The sequence below is a fragment of the Cynocephalus volans genome, chromosome 10, assembly GCF_027409185.1.
Source record: "Cynocephalus volans isolate mCynVol1 chromosome 10, mCynVol1.pri, whole genome shotgun sequence".
Taxonomy (NCBI): Eukaryota; Metazoa; Chordata; class Mammalia; order Dermoptera; family Cynocephalidae; genus Cynocephalus; species Cynocephalus volans.
Window position 1 is genome coordinate 80,841,081 of NC_084469.1, and position 20,511 is coordinate 80,861,591.

At 36.7% G+C, this 20,511-nt stretch overlaps 1 protein-coding gene across 2 annotated transcripts; it reads right to left on the reverse strand.

Moving 5' to 3' along the window:
• Positions 1 to 383: 383 nt before the first annotated feature.
• On the reverse strand, positions 384 to 11,850 carry CNEP1R1 (CTD nuclear envelope phosphatase 1 regulatory subunit 1). Of its 2 annotated transcripts, none has more exons than XM_063112083.1 (6): positions 11,763 to 11,850; positions 10,736 to 10,807; positions 8,720 to 8,793; positions 5,639 to 5,748; positions 5,459 to 5,513; positions 384 to 1,717 (listed from the first exon to the last, which is right to left on the reverse strand). In XM_063112083.1, exons 1-6 carry the CDS (start codon positions 11,785 to 11,787, stop codon positions 1,676 to 1,678), a joined length of 378 nt encoding a protein of 125 aa, XP_062968153.1. In that variant the 5' UTR covers positions 11,788 to 11,850; the 3' UTR covers positions 384 to 1,675. The 2 variants fall into 2 exon arrangements, with proteins under 2 accessions (XP_062968153.1, XP_062968154.1); XM_063112084.1 differs by having other exon boundaries at positions 1,690 to 1,717; positions 5,459 to 5,508.
• Between the last annotated feature and the right edge of the window lie 8,661 nt (positions 11,851 to 20,511).

Genomic DNA, 20,511 nt, shown 5'->3' on the forward strand with positions numbered 1-20,511 from the left:
TAAATACTCAAAGGAGTTCATGACTCCAAAAAAGATTAAGGACCTATTAAATCCCTCTTCAGCTTTATACTCTTGGAGGAAACTGGCAACCCAAGCTTGTAAAGAGCAACATGAAAAAACCTGCATTTCCTGATTAAGAGCCAAATGTTATCAGATATGACAGTAAGACATATTAAAAGTAATCATAGTTTAATAAACTGGGTACCTACAATTGCTACTTAAAATTTGTACTGTTGGATGCAAAGTTAAATATCTCATTTGGAACTAGACTGTACCTGATACACACAATATGTTTTAAAATTTTTTCAGAGTTACAGACTTCCAATAAACCAAAGAAAAAGCCCAATCACTAGTTATATATAAAGTATTTATTTTTATGCACATATTTATCTACAAAAAAAATTTACAGAAAATAAAACAAAGCAGAATATATAGAACACCCTCTTAAGACTTCTTAGGAGCAGAGGGTTTTATTGCTGCAGTTCAAAGAATAAAATTTTGTACATGTGAAAGCCAAGATGAACACATTTAAGTTAAATGGCAGCCTCGTAAAAAAGTCTGTGTCCTATCATTGAATTTTCAGCTTTATGTTAAATGAAATTTAAAAGATTGCTCATGAAATAATTTAAACCTTTTCAAAATCTTCTAATAAACAGGTAAAAGGCACCTCCAGTATTTTAAAATATTTACAGCAATCCCAATAGTTTAATTTTAAGGGCTATTATAGTACATGTGGCTATTATGCATACACAGTATGTCATTAACACTCTCTAAACAGTGAGAATTGTAGACTCTAGCTTGTGGCTCCCATGTTATCCTGGTGATGGAGTAGGATGATCAATTACACCTGTGCAAAACTTGTGTAAACAGCACGTCAACCACAGCATAAAATCCAATTATCTAAAACAATGACTATCAAATTCTCAGACAATACATAATTTATAACTAAAATTGTATATTCAGAACCCTTTGGGGGTGTTCTTAAAATTATTTAAAAATATATCAAGTATATCTAGCATTAAAAGAAAGCAATGAACTGAAAAACATAACCACAATAGTTGCTGGAATTCAATATCTGGTTTTTAACAAAAAATTGTTTCTCAAAACATCTAGAATTTCTTACAACATAATGGAGATGAGTGTTCCTCAGTCTAAGCTGAATCCAATGTTTTTCCTGAAGTACGATTAAGAGACATGTAAGAATGAAAGGCACACATAATAGCCGGTTTTAAAGAGCTGCGGGGATGGCAAGCAGATGTTCCTGAAATACTGGTGCAGGAGAACAAAGTCCACACAACATTTTCCTCTTTGTTTAACATTGGCATTGATTTGCTATTTACAGTAGTTTGCAAAAATACATTATAAAAACTGAATGAGGTTCTGTTTCTAAGTTTAACTTAGTAATACACATACATACTTCACCTGCAAAAATCTTTGCAGGATCTGAAGTACTAAAGTGACACTAATACTGAAACACAGGTAATCAAAGGTACCAAAGCACTGATAATGCAAGTCATCATCATCAAGATAATCTGGGTAAATATTGCACATTTCTTGTCAGTTGCTGCTATGACCTTCACATATCCAACTGCAAAAGGAATCCTTTATGGCTTTTTGCTGTATCACTTATTTGAAGAAAGGCTGTTTTAGGTCCCATAACAATGAGGGCAGATTGTCATTGAACATGAGGCCTAGGTTTCAAAATTAGCTTTCCTGTCTGTAAAAATGAAAAAAAAAATTTTTTTTCAATAAACAGTTCTATTAAAAATAACACCACTTATAAACCTTAAAGGGCATTTGCAGGAAATCAGAACACTTCTCTATACTTAATCAAAGTTAAACAATTAATAGCTATGTTTTCAAAGTTTCCTCTGCGTGGAGCTTTCTTCTAAATTCTTTATCACTTCAAAACACACACACTAACACCAAAGTCAAGGGTTCAGTTCCTCGTGCCAGCCAGCCGCCAAAAACAAGCAAACAACCCCCCCGCATCTTTATTTGAATTTCCTGTCCACTGGCTACCTAGAAATCAGCCAATCAATCCAATGCATAAAATCCCAACTTGTATAGATTTATGCTCCTTACCTAAGTTTACAACACATAAATAAAACTGTGTATCTGAGCACAACATTTCTCCTTTCCAACATAAAAAAGCTTTAATTCCTCAAGTTAAAAAGTAAACCAATGGTTGGAGCAATGGATACTCATACACTGCTTGTGTTCAGTATAAGATGATATAACTCTTATGTAGGGCCGAGTCAGTTATCAAAATAAATAAATAAAAAAGTGCATACCACATTATCCAAACAATTCCACTTCCAGGAATTTATCTGAAGGAAACAAGATGTGAGTATAAGGATGTACACAGAAGTGTTATTAATGCATTCAGTCAACATTTGAGTGCTTACTATGTACCAAGCACTATGTTAAGTGCTAGGGATCCAGTAATGAACTAGACAAAGTCCCTTGTCTTCATGGAGTTTAAGTTCTAGTGGAGAACACAAACAACAAAAATAGTATAGAAAATGGAGAAACAACTGTCATGTCTAGTAGGAGATTAAATTATGATGCATCCATAAAATAAAGTAATATGCAATTAAATGGAACGCAATTAAATGCAAAATAATATGCAAAATGGAAGACCTCAACTGAGATAATGCAGTTAAAGGGATAAGCCCAGGAACTTGCATGTCACTAATGCCCAGTAACTGCATGCTCTTAGGTTCTAATGCTGGGTCAAAGAACCAAGTTTGAAAAATTGTAACATCTTCCTTTTATAATAGGTCAGTGAGAATGAATACACAACGAAATATAAAACATGGTGATTATCTCTGATCGGTAAAATTCCAGGTGGTTTTAATTAATATATTTTATTTTTATCCTCATGTCAAAAGTGTTGACAGGATTCTAGTTATCTCTACATACTCACTTTCACTTAGATTTTGGTCATTCAATTTTTGGTGATTTCTTGATATCTTGATAGATCTAATTTTTCCATTGTTTTATCAGGGTATAATTTATACAATAAAATGCATAAGTCTTGTATAATTTTATGAGTTCTGACAAACATATATGCCCATGTAGCCACCACCCTAATCAAGCTACAGCATATCACTATCTACAAAGTTCCTCCACGCTCCATTCTACCTAATGGTGTCCCCACTTAACACATGGACATAACCACATATTATGAGTTAGTTTTACTTGTCTTTGATCTTTAAATAAAAGGAATCATATATAGTGTGTTCTGTTGCATCTGCTTCTTTCACGCAATATATTTCTAAGGTTCATGCATGTTACTGTATGTTTTGGCATTTTGGTAACTTGTACTTTTTTATATTACCAAGCAGTATTACACCACATGAGTACATGACTATTTGTTTACCCATTGTTTTAATCTATCTTAAATCTATTTTTAATTATATTAGCAAGACATTAATGTAATCTTATTATAAAAAATTCAAATGATACACATAAGCTAAATCATCCTTTCCATCTACCTCAAATTCTAGTCCTCTCTCCAGAAGAAACCAGTTTTAGCATGAATTCTTCCAGATCATTTTCTATGGATTTACATATATTGGTGGGTAAAATACATCACTTGGGATTTATTTCAAAAGAACCTGATGGAAGAATAACGTCGGCAGGGCTAAAGATGAAACTAGAATGGCCATCAGATAACATCAAAGTCAAGGGTTCAGATCCTTGTACTGGCCAGCCACACCCTCCCCTCCCCACCACCACCAAGAAAAAAGAAAGAGAATGGCCATGAGTTTATTGACACTGGTGATGAGTACATAGGAGTTTGTTATATTCTTCTCTTTACTTTTATTATGTTTGAAAATTTTTATAATTAAAACTTAAAAAAAAAAAAGATACTAAATTGAGCATACTGCTTGGTAATTTGCTTTTTGTGCCTAACATTATGTCTTGGAGATCTTCTGTAGATTTACTTACAGATTTACAAACAGATTTACTTCTGGCTTTTTGAGACATGTCTACACCACATGTAGACCTGTTTTACCTTACTCTGCTGAGAAATGTAATGATTATTTCCATTTTTCTAGTACTGCAAAGGATGTTGTAACAAACATCCTTGTATTTGCCCCTTTGTGTGCATGTGTGACCATCACCCCCACAACCCCCAAAGTAGAGGACAGAAGTAGAATAATTGGGTCATGAGGCATGCACATTTTACCATTTTAAAAGAATGATGAAAAACTATTCCCCAAAATGGCCGTTCCAATTTATGTTCCCAACACAGCAGTGTACAGGTGTTATCCATCTCACCATGATACCAGAGTTATCAAAGTACTTAACTTTTGCTAATCTGATAGGTAGAACAAATGGAAGCACACTGCTTTACTTTGCATTTTCCTGATTACAAATAAGGCTGTCCACGCTTTTTTTTTTTTTTGGCGGCTAGCAATGTCCAGTATTATCATAAATGTTTATGGGCCATTTATATCTCCACTTCTGTGATGTTCCCATGTTTTAAATGTACTATTTGTTTTTTTCTCATTGATAGTTTCTTCTGATCACTGCTTAATTTCTTGCCTTTTGCTGTATAAAAGTTTTAAATTTTTGTGCAATCAAATGTATCTAACTTTTGCTATCATGGCATTTCTGTTTTGTGTTAAGAATAGGCTTTATTCTATCCCAAGATTATAAATATATTTCTCTAATGCTTTAATAGTGGGATGTGTATGTCTTTTTAAACATATTTAAGACTTTTAGTTTTTTTATTGATGTGAGGCAGAGATCTAAATTCATTTTTTCCAAAGAGTCAATTATCTCAACACTACTAAATAGCTTATTCCTTCCTGATTGACTTGAAATACTATCCTTATCTTCTAAATAAATTTAAAGGTAAAAACGTTTTTATAAATAAAATAAGTAAATCAAAATAGAAGCTACCAATCAAAACTGTGAGACACTCTTATAATACATTGGTACATGATCTACTTTTTAAAACAGGAGATTCGCATGCCCATAGTCTGCAAATTAAACTATGCCTCTATTTACAAATAAGACATACAGAATACCATTAGATAAATATTAGTAGTTTATAAAACCAAAATCCACTGGGCCATTTTTTGCCAATAATGACTACTGTATTTCACTGAATCTAAGATGGTTCAATTTTAAGATGCATCATGATTTCATGTCATTAAGAAAGATTAAACTGTCAACTCTGCCGATTTAATTGTTAGATACTACTGATTCTTAGATGCATCTCAATTACAGAGACATTAAAATGTAAAAAAATGTGTTTTAGAATCAATGCTATAAGGTATATTCCCACTATTAATTTCAAAGAACACAATTTGTTAATAAATATCTGCTTTTTCTAAAGCCAAACATTTCAGTCCTTCCATACAGGTCTCTAATTTTCTTTTTTAGTCTTTTTTTTCCCCTTGATTCAGGTCTATGATTTTCTAATGAAAAAAATACTTACATCATCACAAGACATATTGTACTCTGCTAATATCGTTCGGCATCGAGCAGCTATACTGGATAAATTTGGTCAAAGGAAAATTTCTCATTTCAAGAGTAAGCTTCTAATAATCACCTAGATCATTAAGAAGGTGCTTTAGTTTAGTTCAGAGAATAAAATTTGATCTGTGGTAAAGGATACATTGATGGTGCAACTACTCTCTTGTGTATTCCTGCAAAGAACAAGCCTATTAGAGTGATACAGCTAATGGTGAAAAACGGATGATTCCATAACGATGTGAAGAAGGATACCTGTAAAAGAAGTTTGAAATATGGAAATGTTAAAAATCTTATAACAATATTGATTCCTACCCTCCTCACTCGTGCACAAATGTGTGTAATATTTTTATTATCTACACTATGAGGATTTGAAGACTTCCAATAATCCTAGTTCTCTGTATTGCTATGCTGTAAGAATAAAAATAATGTATGCTTTATATCTTCTATATAGGAAGATAATATAGCAATATTCCCTCCATTCATTTCAAATACTTGCACCATTACAAAGTCATTCCTATAATCAAGAAACAACCCTATAAGAAATATTTACTGAACTCTGTGTTGAATGAGTGAAGGTAAGGCCTCTGATCTCAATGAAAACACAAGTCAAATGTGATCTAGTTACCTTCCCTGTTAAAAAGCTTCCTTAAAATTGTTGAGCAAACTATGCCATTCATAATCTGGTCCCAGTCTAATTTTCATCTCCTGCCATACTTCCACATATGCTACCTTGTTAACCTTCTTCCTCCTACATATCCTTATAATACTCAGCTGCAGCATCACCCGTCCTCTCTGCAGAAGCAAAAAATGAGTTTGGTTTTGAAGATACTGAGATTTAGATGGCCACAGGACATTCAAGCAAGGAAAGATTAGTAGCTATCCACAAATAACTAGAATTCAAGAGAAAGAAAGGGTTAATTTCAGATCTGGACATAATCAGATGACAGTAGAAAACAGGACAATACACAATTCGAAGAACAGTAGAAGAACAAAGGTCCAGGACCCATGATTGGAACAAGAGTGGGCACTGAATCCAGATGACTGGAATACAGAAAAGCAGACTGGAGAAACAGAGTAGACAGGCATTTAGAGCATCTGGAGAAATAAATCAAATGGATAGTTAGCTGAATAGGAGCAACAGAATCAAGCTAAGTACATCCCCACTTCACTCTCACACCAAGAGATGTGTACATGTTTCAAGATAGAGAAGCACCAGGTAGATGGTCCAGCATGGTATTGGTTAAATAAGTTTGTCAAATGAAGAAATGAGAGGCTGAAAACATCAGGAGGGAGGAAGCTCCTAGAAAGATGAGATCCCAAAGGAAGGTTAATATTCCAGAAGAATGTCTTCTTAAAATCAGCTATGTTTTGTGTGGCCTGCACAATGTTAGCAGAGATAGGGCATATGTATTAATTTTAATTAGGTCAATCAGTATCAGTCTTCTTTCCTCCATGTCAACTGCACCCAAACAGCAGTTGTCCCCTTGGATCAAACACTCATATATTTTCCCAGTCTGCCATACTCTTTTTTTCCCCTAGTTTCTTCTACCTAGGCACTGGCTTCTGAGTTTGCAACTGCTGCTATAGACACAATTGCTAGTGAAAACTCTTGTCAGGTCTGGGGTTTTCAAATACTGAAATATAAAGAATCAACCCTTAGGCTAATAGTTATATTCTCACCTAATTTAGAAAATTATATTAACTACATAGTTTTGGGCCTCTCTCAAACCTCATTTAATTCTGTGTTTTATTAAGATCTCAACTAGCTGAAATCAGCTTATATTTTTCCCAATTAGAAGTCAGACTATTTCCCAAGATAGACCTTTTTCAATCTTCTTGCCAGCCTCTTTCCACTCCTTCCCTGAAGATGAGCAGCAAGTACAGCCTTAAAATCAAATTTTAAAAAATGAACACACAGGAGAGTTTCCTGTCTGCCATAAAATCCCTATATTAACATAAAATTCCATCACCAACCTTCCCTGCTTCCTGTCCTTTTATATTTCCACCTTAGTGGATAAAGTCAGAGAGACAACATCCTAAATAAACCCCTGGCTGCCTAAAGTGCCATTCAGACTGATGACGAAAGCCTTACTATTAGGTTTTTCTTCTATATAACCTAAAAGTTTATAAATAAAGCTACTTTAATCTACTTAAGTTTAAAAGTGGGGAGGATTTTAAGATTTGTAAAAATTAAAACGTTACTACCTAAATAAAATTACACTGGGGGAAAAAACTTCACTGAAAAATTGGAGACTTCTGGTTCTCTAATAATAACAATAATAAAAATAAAAAAGCCTGAGTTTGAAATTAGGGCACAAGTTAGTAGAAAGAGGTAGAAATTTGAGAAACATGCTATTAGCTTTCATCAAAGGATGCTTCAAGATATAACATTATGAAATCTGTTATTGCATCTGGCATAGGGATATTGTTGCATAGTGCCCAATGGGAGATCTCTCAGTATTTCCTACATTAAACTTTGGGCAGGAAATTTTTTTAGATAATGCTGAGAAAGAAAAGCATTGTTAGCTCAAGGAACTGATACATTTATACTTCTGACAGACAATGAAAATCATAGAATTAACTGACTTCATTGATTAGGTAACTCAGAAACTCATTTATATAACTCCATTCTGGCAGTTGCGTTTAACCACATGACTTATATATCATCAGTGGCCTGGTTTCCTTCCTGGTTTTGACCTCCTAATCTAATCTGTTTTTTGCCTAGTCCTGACTTTTTATTACACTTATATTTTGCTATTTTATCATATATGTTTCCTGTAAAGTCATCACAAATGCTTTATGGGATGAAAAAAAGTATTAACTGTGGTAACTCATAGAAAAAAATGTTATTTTATAATTTTTAAAAGATGGCACCGATGACACTAAATGAACCAGGAAGAACAAAGAATGTTCACACTGAAATAAGTAAAAATGAGATAATATAAAAAAAATTTAAAAACTGTACACAAACTCAGAAATGAATGGTAACTTTATAAGTGAAATAGTACTTCTTAGGTCTTTTCCCTTGTGAAGATACTTAATTCACAGAGGCCAGCCAAAGTTTTCTTTAAGCAAATTAATATAAGGCATATTTTTAATATAATGATTAATATCATTAGTAGTAGTAATAGGTAGCATTTGAATAATACTTTACAATTAACAAAGCACTGCTATATCCATTATCTCATTTAATCTACTATACATTTTAAAACAAAACTTCTACCTTTTGTGTCTCAGGATCTATTAACCAGTTCCAGGCACCAGTAGCTGTACAGACAGATACCACTATAAGAAGCACTAATGAAAGATAAACACGAAATTAGTAAGCAAATACACCCTTAATTTTTTGATACTACCACCACCAGTTCCTAATAAATGACAGCCAAAGAATGTAGAACCTTATTAAATGAAAAATGCACTGACTAGACTCAGGAATCAGGAGACCTGCCAGATGACCCTGAGGAATTCCCTTGAACAACGTGAAACTTAGTAATTGAAGATGACACTGTCTCCCTTATTACTTAGTCAGAACTTATGAAGATTAATGAAATTAAAAGCAGTTAAGAGTCAGATGGTAAAACTTCAATATGAGTTCTATATTATGTAACTTTCACTGTGTTTTGTGCTGATTTTGCAAATTCTAATTAAAAAACAAAACAAAAAACCCTCTCATTTTCTGCTGTAAACAAACAAAAGACTCCTTTTTGAATGCACTGAGAATTCACACTAAAGGATTTAGCCTTGCAGACCACTGCCTGCTGCTGAGTTAAACAGTTAAACAAAGGTCAGTGTTAGGAAGTGTGGAGTCAGCATGGAGCACACCAATCAGTATCAGATTTTCTTTAAGGGACTTAAAGAAAGGTCGGGTAGAAATTACTACTAGTAGAACTTAGAAAAGGTTTCGTTCTCTCCACTAACCTAGAACTATTTTGGATTAAGTAGATCATAGGTAAAACTTAAGAATAAATGGTATTACTAAAAAATAATAAAGGAGCACTGAGCCCTAGTTAATATTCTGGAGATGATGACAGTTGCTTGTCTTTTAGGTAGGATGCATACATTTTTCAAATGTGGATATCAAGCTTCAAAGAGCAACAGAAATACAGTAAAACCTTAACTATCTAGAATTCCTGATGATGTGCTTTTAGAAGAGCTAAATCACAGAGGGAAAAAAAAAATCTCATTTTAGGTATTTAATAATAGAATCAAAATTTCAAAATTGCTCTGAGCTCAGGACAGATTAAACTCAATTTTTTAAAATTCTGTATTTCCAGAAAGAAATATACTTTACACAGCCATTTTTGAAAAAACGAAAGGCAAAATCAAAACATTAGAAAAGGCTTCATACACATACTTGTATTTGACTGGTATATTAGCCAAGCTGATGTCATTTACATATAAGTGCTAAGACCATGAATCAGAAAACGTAAAGTGCGTTCATTATATTATATTTTATTAGATTGAACAGCATCATATATGTTTTAAAAGATTCTCACATAACAGTGAAACAAAGAACAATGGTTTGGGGGATAATTCCTAGGTAAACCAGAGAACCCGAGAAATTCATTACTTGTGAACTCTGACCAATCAGATTTCTCACATTTTGTTTGAAGATCTCATCACTAGCATATTTGTCCACTTTTCCTATAATTCTCATGGGGAAGTAACCATAATTCATTCAAGTCAAATTTTGTAGCACTCAAGATATATATGAATAGACAGTAATGTGAACTTCTTTTCTACGTCAGGATCCAAAGCAGCACAATAATGCTGTTAAAAATCAACTAAGGGTAATTTCATAATCTTTGCAAGTATACATTAAATAATATGATTTTTCTTAATAAAACTTTATTTCAACAGTTTGTAGGCAAATTGTAAAACTGCTAAGCAGGCTACTGAAATTTTTATTATGTATGTTTTTTTTTAATCAAAGTTGCAATATTTGTTTAATAAAAAGTTAAAATATATGTATTTTATGGAAAAAAATAATTCGACTACACAAAATAGACTTGTTCTTTTAGGGTGGCCAGTTATAACTTCCTTTTCTTAAAATTTTCTTTATAATGCATTGTTTACAATGTTAAATAAGTCAAAAAGTATCCAAACAAAATTAAATCTTATGGTTTAGTAAAGCAAGCATTTGTTAATCAAAAGTTTTACATAAAAGCAAATCATATCTACATAAGAATGAAAAGTATCAAAGAGTTTATTTTCTCTTAAAATACATTCAAGAACTTACTTCTCCAACGTCCAGTGGCAGGTTGCAAACAATGAATATATTCAGTAAGTCTCCTCTCAAAAGCCTTGAGATCTAGGGAAAACAAATTCAATTTTGTAATTAGCCACTCTTACTAGTTTGAGTCTATTAGCACGAATTTTTAGATACTCTAACTGCTTCAGGTCTTACACGCTAACTTACACGTATCGCTGCACTGTTTACTTTATTAACTATGACAGCTTTGAGCATTTGACAAAAACGCTAGGTTTAATTCCAATCTCACACATAAAGAAACTGACTGGTTCACTTTTAGAAGCTTCGTAAAATGGTATGTGGAAAATCAGCAGCAAACTCAGCCGGCGCCAAAAGCTGCAGTTTTGGGGGTTGCAAATAAAAGGATCAAAATCGGATCGAGTTTTAATTCTGCGGGAACCAAGAACTTTCTATTAGAAAAATGTATTACCTAACATCAACGTCTTCGAGGTCTATTTGACTGTAACTACCCGATTCCGGTTTTTCCCTCTTATATTTAATTAATGGTAATTGTCTGGTCTTACCAGATTGGAAAGACACTCCTCTTTTCCCCTTCCAGGTAGGTTATAGGTGATCTTCGCGGCACCACGAAGCGCCGACGCCTAGTTTTAAAACACAGGGAGGTGCAAGAAGCTCCCTCTGAATGAGAGGTGGGGTGTCATTTCCACAAACCTCGGCAGGAATTAGGGATACAACTCGTGGGGTCATCAGAATAAAACGAAGACAAAATGAACTCGCATACTACAACGCACGATGTGCAAGAATTTAATGGATGAATAGAAAATAAAACAGGACTAAGCTGGGGAGAGTGGAGGGAGCTGACGGGCCATCCCCGGCGTCCGGCCAGGTACGGCCGCCCCTTGGCCGGGCCCCCGCGCGCCCCAAGCTCCGGGCCCGGTCCCTCCATCCTCCGCGGCCTCCTCTTCGCGGGGTGGGGTCTCCGCGACTCCGGACCCTCTGAGCTCCTCCAGCTTCCGGCAGGAGCCCCGGGACAAGCCCGGGAGGCCCACCTTACCTTCCGCCTGCTCCAGCGAGTTCATGTCGGGCGGCAGCTCCGGTCACCGCCGCTGCCCCGTCCGCATCGCAGCTCCGCAGCCCCCACCCAGCCGGCAGCGCCCCCCCCACCTCTAACCGCTCTCCTCGGCCCCTCCCCGTCGCCCCGCCCCTTCCCTATACCCGCTATGGTAATTGGGCAAATCTGTCAGACCCTGCGACTAAGACGGTTTCCTATTGGCTGACTGCTGCACCGGCCTCGGGGCTTAGCGTTGGACGGTCAGCCGGAGGGACCAAGAACTGCCGGCTACCGGTCTGGCGTAACGCTGGCGCCGCCTCCTGTTCCGGGGAGGAACTGCACTCTATCCCAGACCGTTCGTTCTTATATTCCTAGTTTCCTGCTTGGTTTTCTCAGTCCTCAAATATTGATTTAAGCGCTTACTACCTTTTGGGCAGTTTTCTCGTCGCTAACGAGGAATACAGAAATCAACGAGCTGGGATTGCCCTCAAGGAACTCAAGAGGAAATAAAATATGTACAGAACTAACTAGAACCCCAAATAATGGATTTCCTTAATTATGGTGCCTCTTTCCTAAATATCCAACTCCTAGGCTGGCCCGTTCTCAGCAGGTTAGTGTACAGTCTTGTAAAACCAAGGTCAAGGGTTCGGATCCCGTTACTGGCCAGCCTCAAAAAAGAAAGAAAGAAAAAATTCCGAATACCTAACTCCTTGAGTAAGCATTTCTCTCTTGGCTGCTTTCTTCTCCTGTCACGCAATTTTCATAAGTCAGAAAGGAGGCAAAGTATAAGCCCCAATACCTATAACTTAAAAAAAAACCTGTAAGGAATTGACTACATTTATATTTGATTACAATGCTTTCTTGCTCATTTCCTGGAAGTTATTCATTCATTCAAGAACTATTTATTGCAAAAACGTGTTAGGCACTATATTTGTCAGTGCAATTATGAGCAAGATAAACAAGATTCCTGCCCTCAAAGTGGAAGGGTTATAGCAGGTGAGAAACATGCAAATAAATAATTTATTTCAGATAAGGATACTTCTGTGAAGAAAGTAACAGGGTAATAAGATACTGTGAGATAAAGGAAAGTAGCAGGAGTTAGTGTTCTTGGAGTGCTTCATGGGGCAGGGGCATTTGAGCCGAGAACCCCAAAATGGATGAGAAGAAACCATGCAAAGATGAGGGCTAAGAAGGTTCTAAGCAGCACTGGAATTTTTTCACTGTTGGTGTTTTGCATATTCTATTCATCCTCAAACTGCCTCCTCCCTACTTGCTAGCAGAATTAATTGACAATGACAACCCCCCCCCCATTACTTCACTTTGTAGGTTCCTCTACCACAGCACTTTTCAAAGTTTTCCGTTTAGGGAGCCTTCCTCTCTATTAAACCCTTTACATCCATTATCTCATTAAACCCTCCAAGGTGATATTTTTTAAACTGTGGGTCAAAACCCATGAGAGGGTCAAAAAATCCACTTAATGGGTCATGGCCTTTTTAAAAATGCACTAAACTAAAATTAAAAAATAACGTCATTGAAAGAGAGAATAAGTATTGATTGATGACCTTTCGTTCAGCTGTGTGTGTGTGTATTTCCCCCCCCCAATACTGGAACCCCTCTAACTGAGGGTTCCGGTAAAAAAAAGTTTGAAAGCCACCAAGGAAGGTATTCATAGCCCCATTTTACCACTGAGAAAAGTAAAAATGAGTTTGCCCAGGTCTTGCAGTTATTGTCACAGCCTGGACCGAAGCCCTAACTCAGACTACCCCTTTTGACTTCTTGCTCAACGTTCCATTTCTCCATCTCCAAGTCTAATTCATCATATTTCCCTTTGGCACCCAGCAGTGCTTAGAGAATGGCTATTGAACATCTGTCATATGACAGGCTCTTGTGGGCTAGATCCTGGGGAGGTGAGGAGTGAGACAGAGTGATGAATACGACATTGCAAAGCATTGTGATAAGTGAGAGATTTGCTAACTTGCCTTCAAAAGAGACAGTTCTGTGGACTGTAGGGCCTTTGGTTGTCCGAATGGGGTGTGCAAGTTTCTAGCAAGAGGTTGGGACAACAGAGAGGAGAGTGAGGTCTACCTCCTGCGGTTTTTCCTTCTCCAACCTTCATTCTCAACTGTGGTAAAAGAAATGTTGAACATGCCTCTGAAAGGGTGCACATTATTAGCCTGTTGTTAGTATCTACGTGTACGGATCATGGGGGTGTGGGAGGCAGTAAGAGAGGAGGAGAGGAAAGAAGGAGACGAAAGGGGCCAGTGATAAGATGAATACCAGCTTCTAAGAGTGATATCTAATAAAATAGGTAATGTTTGTTATCTTTTACTAGGAGGCCTGGCACTCTGCCTTTTATAGTTCAGAGCATTATATCTCCTTTAAGCCTCACAACCAACAGCTCTATCAGCCAAGGGGTGTTATCAAATGCATTTCAGAGATGAGTTTATAGACGAGTAGATGAGTTGAGTTGAACTCTCTCTCTGTCTCTGTCTCTGTCTCTCTCTCTCCATGGTACGTCAGATCAGTTAGCAAACCCTATTGGCTCTAACCTCAACATATGTTAAAAATTTAATCACTTCTCACCACCTCCCTGCTACCACTCTGGTCCGCACCACCATATAGGCTCGATTACCACAATGGCCTCTAACTGGTCTCTTGCTTACACCCTGTCCCCAACATTGGTTTGTAAAACACTAAAAGATAACATTACTCTTCTGCTCAGAACCCTCTGATAGCTTCCCAAAGTGACTACAACCGTGATCTTCATACCATTTCTCTTGCTGTACCTTCTAAAATAATTTTGACAAACTATATGCCTCCTCACATATTTTAAAAGTGACATCTACAGTTTTCATCATGGGTTCGAATACTTGTAAAAGATGTAATTTCTGGTATTTGTACATATTGACAACTGGAAATAAAGCTATTACATCATTCTTTCAGTGGACCATGGCAGTTAGATATCCTCCATCATCCATTTAAAAATATATGAATATCTCTTATGAACATAAACTCAAAAATCCTCAAAAAATATTAGCAAATCAAACTCAGCAACATATAAAAAAGATCCTACTCCATTATAAAGTATGATTTTTTTCCATGAATGCAAAGTTGGTTTAGGATTAGAAAATGAGTCAATGTAATATATCAATAAAGGACAAAAACCACATGATTTGATGAGGATATCAAGAAATTGGAGCACTCACACATTGCTAGTAGGTATTTAGAACGGTGCAGTCACTTTGAAAAATAGTTTGGCAGTTCCTCAAAAAGGTAAACATACAGTTAGTATATAAACCAGCAATTCCATTCCTAGGTATACGCCCAAGATAATTGAAAACATATGTTCATGCAAAAACTTGTACACAAATGTGCATAGCAGCATTATTCATAATAGCTGAAGAGTGGAAACAACTCAAATGTCCATCAACAAATGAATGGATAAACAAAATGTGGTGTAACTGTGCGATGAAATATTACTCTTTAATAGAAAGGAATGAATTACTGATAAATGTTACAAAATGAATGAACCTTGGAAACATGTTAAGTGAAAGTATTCAAATAGAAAAGATAACATATTGCATGTTTTTCTGTTTATATGAAATATCTAGAATAGGTAAATCCATAGAGAAAAAAAGTAGAATAGTGGTTACGAGAGGTTTGGGAAAGAGAAAAAGGGGGAAAGATTGGTCATGGGTATAGGGTTTATTTTGCAGGTGATAAAAATGTTGTGGAATTAGGAATGATGGTTGCACAGCTTTGTGGATATACATAAAACCACTGCATTGTGCACTTTAAAAGGGTTAATTTTATGGCATGTAAATTATATCTTAATTAAAAAATGTGGAGGGAAATCCTACATAATTATCTCAATAAATTCAGAAAAAGCTTCTGACAAAACCCAACACTCTTTCGTAATAAAAACACTCAACAGTCTAGGCACAAAAGGGAAGTTCCTCCATGTAATAAAGGGCATCTACAAAACCCACAGCTAACATCACACTTAATGGTGAAAGACTGGATGCTTTCCCCTAAGGTTAGGAACAAGACAAGGACTTCCACTCTTACCACTTTTGTTCAACATTATACTGGAAGTTCTTACCAGGGTAATTAGGCAAGAAAAAGAGATCAAAGGAATCCAGATTGTAAAGGAAAATGTAAAACTCTCTGTTTGTAGGTGACATGATCTTTTATATAAAATCCTAAAGAATCCACTAATAAATTTTAGAGCTAACAAATGAGTTAAGCAAGGTTGCATGATACAAGATCAGTATACAAAAATCAATTGTATTTCTCTACACTAGCAATGAATATTCCAAAAAATGAAATTAACAAAGCAATTTCACTTACAATAGCATCAAAAGAATGAAACATTTAAAAATAAGTTTAAAGGCTGGTCTGAGTGCAGTGTTTATGACTAATTGATCACAACCAGTTATAGATTTCTTTGTTCCTTCTCTACCTCCACTGCTACACTTGACTAGCCTTAAAAAATAAATAAATACAACAAGAAAAGGGCAAAACTACAAAAGCATTATTATTTACAACAAAACATTATTGGAAGAAACTAATGAAGACAAATAAATGGAAAGACATCCCATGTTCATAGACTGGAAGACAATATTAAGATGGCAATACACCCCAAAATGATGTACAAAGTTAATGCAATCCCAATTAAAATTCCACCTGGCTTTTTTGTAGAAATCAAAATGTTGATTCTAAAATTCATGTGGAAATGCAAGGGAACCAATATAGCCAAAACAATTTTAAAAAGTGAAAATGAAGTTGGAGGTTTCATACTTCCCGATTTCAAAACTTACTACAAAGCTGTAGTAATCAAGACTGTGTGATACTGGCATAAAGAGAGATGTACAGATCAATGGGATAGAATTGAGAGTTCCTGAAATAAACCCTGTATAATCAATTGGTTTTTGATAAGGGTGCTGAGGCAATTCAATTGGGAAAGAATAGTCTTTTCAACAAATGATGCTGGGATAACTGAGGATCCACATGCAAAAGAATGAAGTTGTACCCCTTCCTTACCCATACACAAAAATTAACTCCAAATGGATCATGTGAGAGCTAAATCAATAAATCATTCAGAAGAAAACTTAGAAGTAAATCTTTGTGACTGTGGGTTAGGCAAATCCTTCTTAGAATCAATACTGAAAGAACAAGCAGCAAAAGGAAAAATGAATAAACTGGATTTTCATCAAAATTAAGACCTTTTGTGTTTCAAAGGATACCACTGAGAAAGTGAAGGCAACCCACAGAGTCTGAGACGATATTTGCAAATCATATATCTGGTAAGGAACTTGTATCCAGAATTTATTTTAAAAAATTCTTGGGCTGGCCCATTAGCTCAGTTGGTTAAAACACTACCTTGTAACACCAAGGTCAAGGGTTTGGATCCCTCTACTGGCCAGCTGCCAAAAAAAGTTCTTATAACTCAGCATTAAGGAAATAAATAATTCAATTAAAAAATAGACAAAGAATCTGAATAAATATTTATCCAAAGAAGATATACAATGCCCAACAAGCACATGAAAAGATGTTCAGAATCATTAGCCATCAGGGAAATTCACATCAAAACCACACTGCAGTGAAATACTACTTCACATCTATTAGCATGGTTATAATAATAATAATAAAAAACAGATGACAATTGTTGTGGAGGATAAATAAACACTGGAACCCTTGTATATTGCTTGTGTGAATGTGAAATGCTGTAGCCACATTGTAAAGCAGTTTGATAGTTTTTTAAAAAGTTAAACATAAAATCACCATATGACCCAGCAATTCAACTCCTGTCTAAGAAAAACTAAAACATATATCCATACAAAGATTTGTATATGCATGTTCATAGACACATTATTTATAATAGTAAAAAAGTGGAAACAAATGTTCACCAACTAATGGATGGATAAGCAAAATGTGGTGAATGTGTACAATAGAATGTTAGGCAGCAGTAAAAAGAAAAAAAGTTCTGACACATGTTACAATATGGATGAACTTTAAGGGCATTATGCTCAGTGAAAAAGACAGTCACAAAAGGACAAGTACTGTGTGAATCCACTTAAATGAGTTCTCCTAGAGTAGTTGAATTAGTAGAGACAGAAGGTAGAATGGTGGTTGCCAGGTGCTAGGGGGAGGGGGAATGAGGAGTTAGTGTTTAATAGGTATAGAGTTTCAGTTTTGCAAGATGAAAAGAGCTCTGGAGATGGGTGGTGGAGATGGTTGTGCAATAATAGGAATATACTTAATGCCACTGAACTGTACACTTCAAACTGGTTAAGGGCTGGCCGGTGAGCTCAGTTTGTTAGAACATGGTGCTGATAACACCAAGGTCCAGGGTTGATCCCTGGACCGGCCATCTGCCAAAAAAAAAGAAAAAAAATTGCTAAGATGGCAAATTTATGGGATTTTTCTGGTGGCTGGCCAGCACGAGGATCCGAACCCTTGACCTTGATGTTACAAGGTTGTGCTCTAACCACCTGAGCCAACCGGTCAGCCACAATCGTAAGTTTATGTATATTTTACCACAGTTAATAAAATTAAAATCACATAATGGCTTATCATCAAAAAATCTTTTTATCAGGCCGGCCTGTGGCTCACTTTGGCAAGTGTGGTGATGATAACACAAAGGCCACGGGTTCAGATCCCTATATAGGGATGGTTGGTTAGTTCACTTGGGAGAGCGTGGTGCTGACAACACCACGACAAGGGTTAAGATCCTCTTACCAGTCATTAAAAAAAAAAAAAATCTTTTCATCAGTCTCTCACTAGACTAGGTCCTCCTTCAGTATTGTGGAAACTTCCCTCTTGCTAAAGGATTTCTTACTTGATCATTAGACTCTCTCATCTCCTTGGTTTCTGGAAAATATATAAAAAAGCCTTTACCAAAACTAATCAAATCAGAATGAATTTTACCTGTTCTTCCTTCACTTAGAGACAACTCGTTTAACCCAATACTCTCATAAACAATTGGAAAAACTGTCTTATTGGTAATCTAAACACATCTTTGCTAACGTTTTTTGAAAATATAGAAAAGTTTTTATCATATATCTTAGATATATTTTCATCAAAAGCTTAAAGGAGCTGACTTAGCTCATTTAGTTTATAGACACTATTCACCATTTACTCTATTTGGCAAAGCCAGTCCTTACTGTCAAACCAACCAGTAAAATCAAACTTCATTTCTGTTAGAAACTTTATTCAATGCAAATCCCTATGAAAATCAACATAAGCCAAAATTGTTTGCATCCAAAGCAGCGCTTCACTCTTAACAGAAAATCTGTGCAAGACAAGACAGCCAAGAATGTAAGGTGGATTTAATGCACCTTGTTTTAAAGAGGCTTCAAAGGTAACCTTATTTCAAATAAGATACCGTTATTGCTCCTGCAGCTGGTGCCCGTCCTTTATGCTGGGGGTGGGGTGGGGTGGAGCAGCAGGCCACACTGTAATTCTGGTGGTGAGAGGTGGGTCTTTCTTTCGTAGAGTGGGGTTGAGGATGACTGTGAAGGGAAGGAGGGGAAGGACAGCCAACATCTCTGAGTGAGAGACCTGGGACTCGGAATCTCTGTTCTCCAGAACCTCCCTCCCTCTCTTACTCAGTCATGGGAGACATTTCAAAGGACGTGGCACTTAAGTTGATTCTCCCCCAAACCTACTCTCAATTCACCTTCACCATTTTAGTAAATGGGCCAGTGTCCATCACCAGTTGCTCAGCGAAGAACCTCGGGGCTGTCCTTGATTCCTTTCCTTACCCAAACATCCATTACCCACTCCATCAAGTTCCATCACCTTATGCCCAAATGCATCCCAAATCCAGTCACTTCTCACCTCCACCATTGTTGCCCAAGTCTGGGCCACCATCACCCTCTGCCCGGAAAGATTGCAAGAGCCTCTTAACTGTCTTCCTGCTTCACTTCTTGTCCTCTACTGGGGGGTCCTGTCCCTTCCTTATGTAAAACCTCTTCATTGCTTTCCTTTGCAGTTAGAATAACATCTGAATAATAGCCAACCTTGCAGGGTGACCAATTTGTCCCGTGCAAACGGGCACAGTTGGTCGCACTAGGCAAGGCCCTGTGTACACGACCCAAGGCTTTGACCCTGCCGCCCTCTGTGATTGCTTCTCACAGGACTCGCTTCCCCCACCCGCACCCTCCCCCCATGCACCCTCTCAGGCTTACTTGGCTTCAGTCCTGTTGGTTCCTTGTCTCAGGATATTTGCTGTACTTGCTGCTCCCTCTAATTTGGTTCAGTGCCCCCTCCTCAAAGAGGCCTTGGGCCACTCCAGCTTAAGTAGTTCCTTTACCATCACCATCTGGCCCCCTGTCTCTGCTACTCACTCTGTGTGGAATTTGAAGCTTTCTGTGCCTCACTTTTCTTTCCCGTAAAATGGGGACAAGGGCTATCCTCAAAGGACTACAGAGGAGATACCATGAGGTACTCCTTGCCAAGCCCTCAAATCACTGCTGGAACACAGTAAGTGCTTCATATTAGCTGTCATTATCACCCTGTGTATTAGTCTGTTTTTGTTGCTTATATCAAAATACCTGGAACTCGGTGATTTGTAAAAAAACAAAACTTATTGCTTACAATTTCTGAGCCTGGGAAGTCCAGAGTGTGGGGAACATGTCTGGTGAGGGTCTTGGTGGTGATGACAGTGACCCAGGAGTCTCACATGGCAGAAAATGGCAGAGCAGAGAGAGCATATTTCCTTATTCACTCTCCTTTTAAAGCCCTCAGA

Coding starts and splice junctions, on each gene's coding strand:
- CNEP1R1 (XM_063112083.1), bottom strand. CDS start 11,787: ATGAACTCGCTGGAGCAGGCGGAAG. Junction 8,794..10,735: donor TGCCACTGGACGTTGGAGAA/GTAAGTTCTTGA, acceptor ATCTTTCATTAG/TGCTTCTTATAGTGGTATCT. Junction 1,718..5,458: donor ACAATATGTCTTGTGATGAT/GTAAGTATTTTT, acceptor TCATTTTTACAG/ACAGGAAAGCTAATTTTGAA.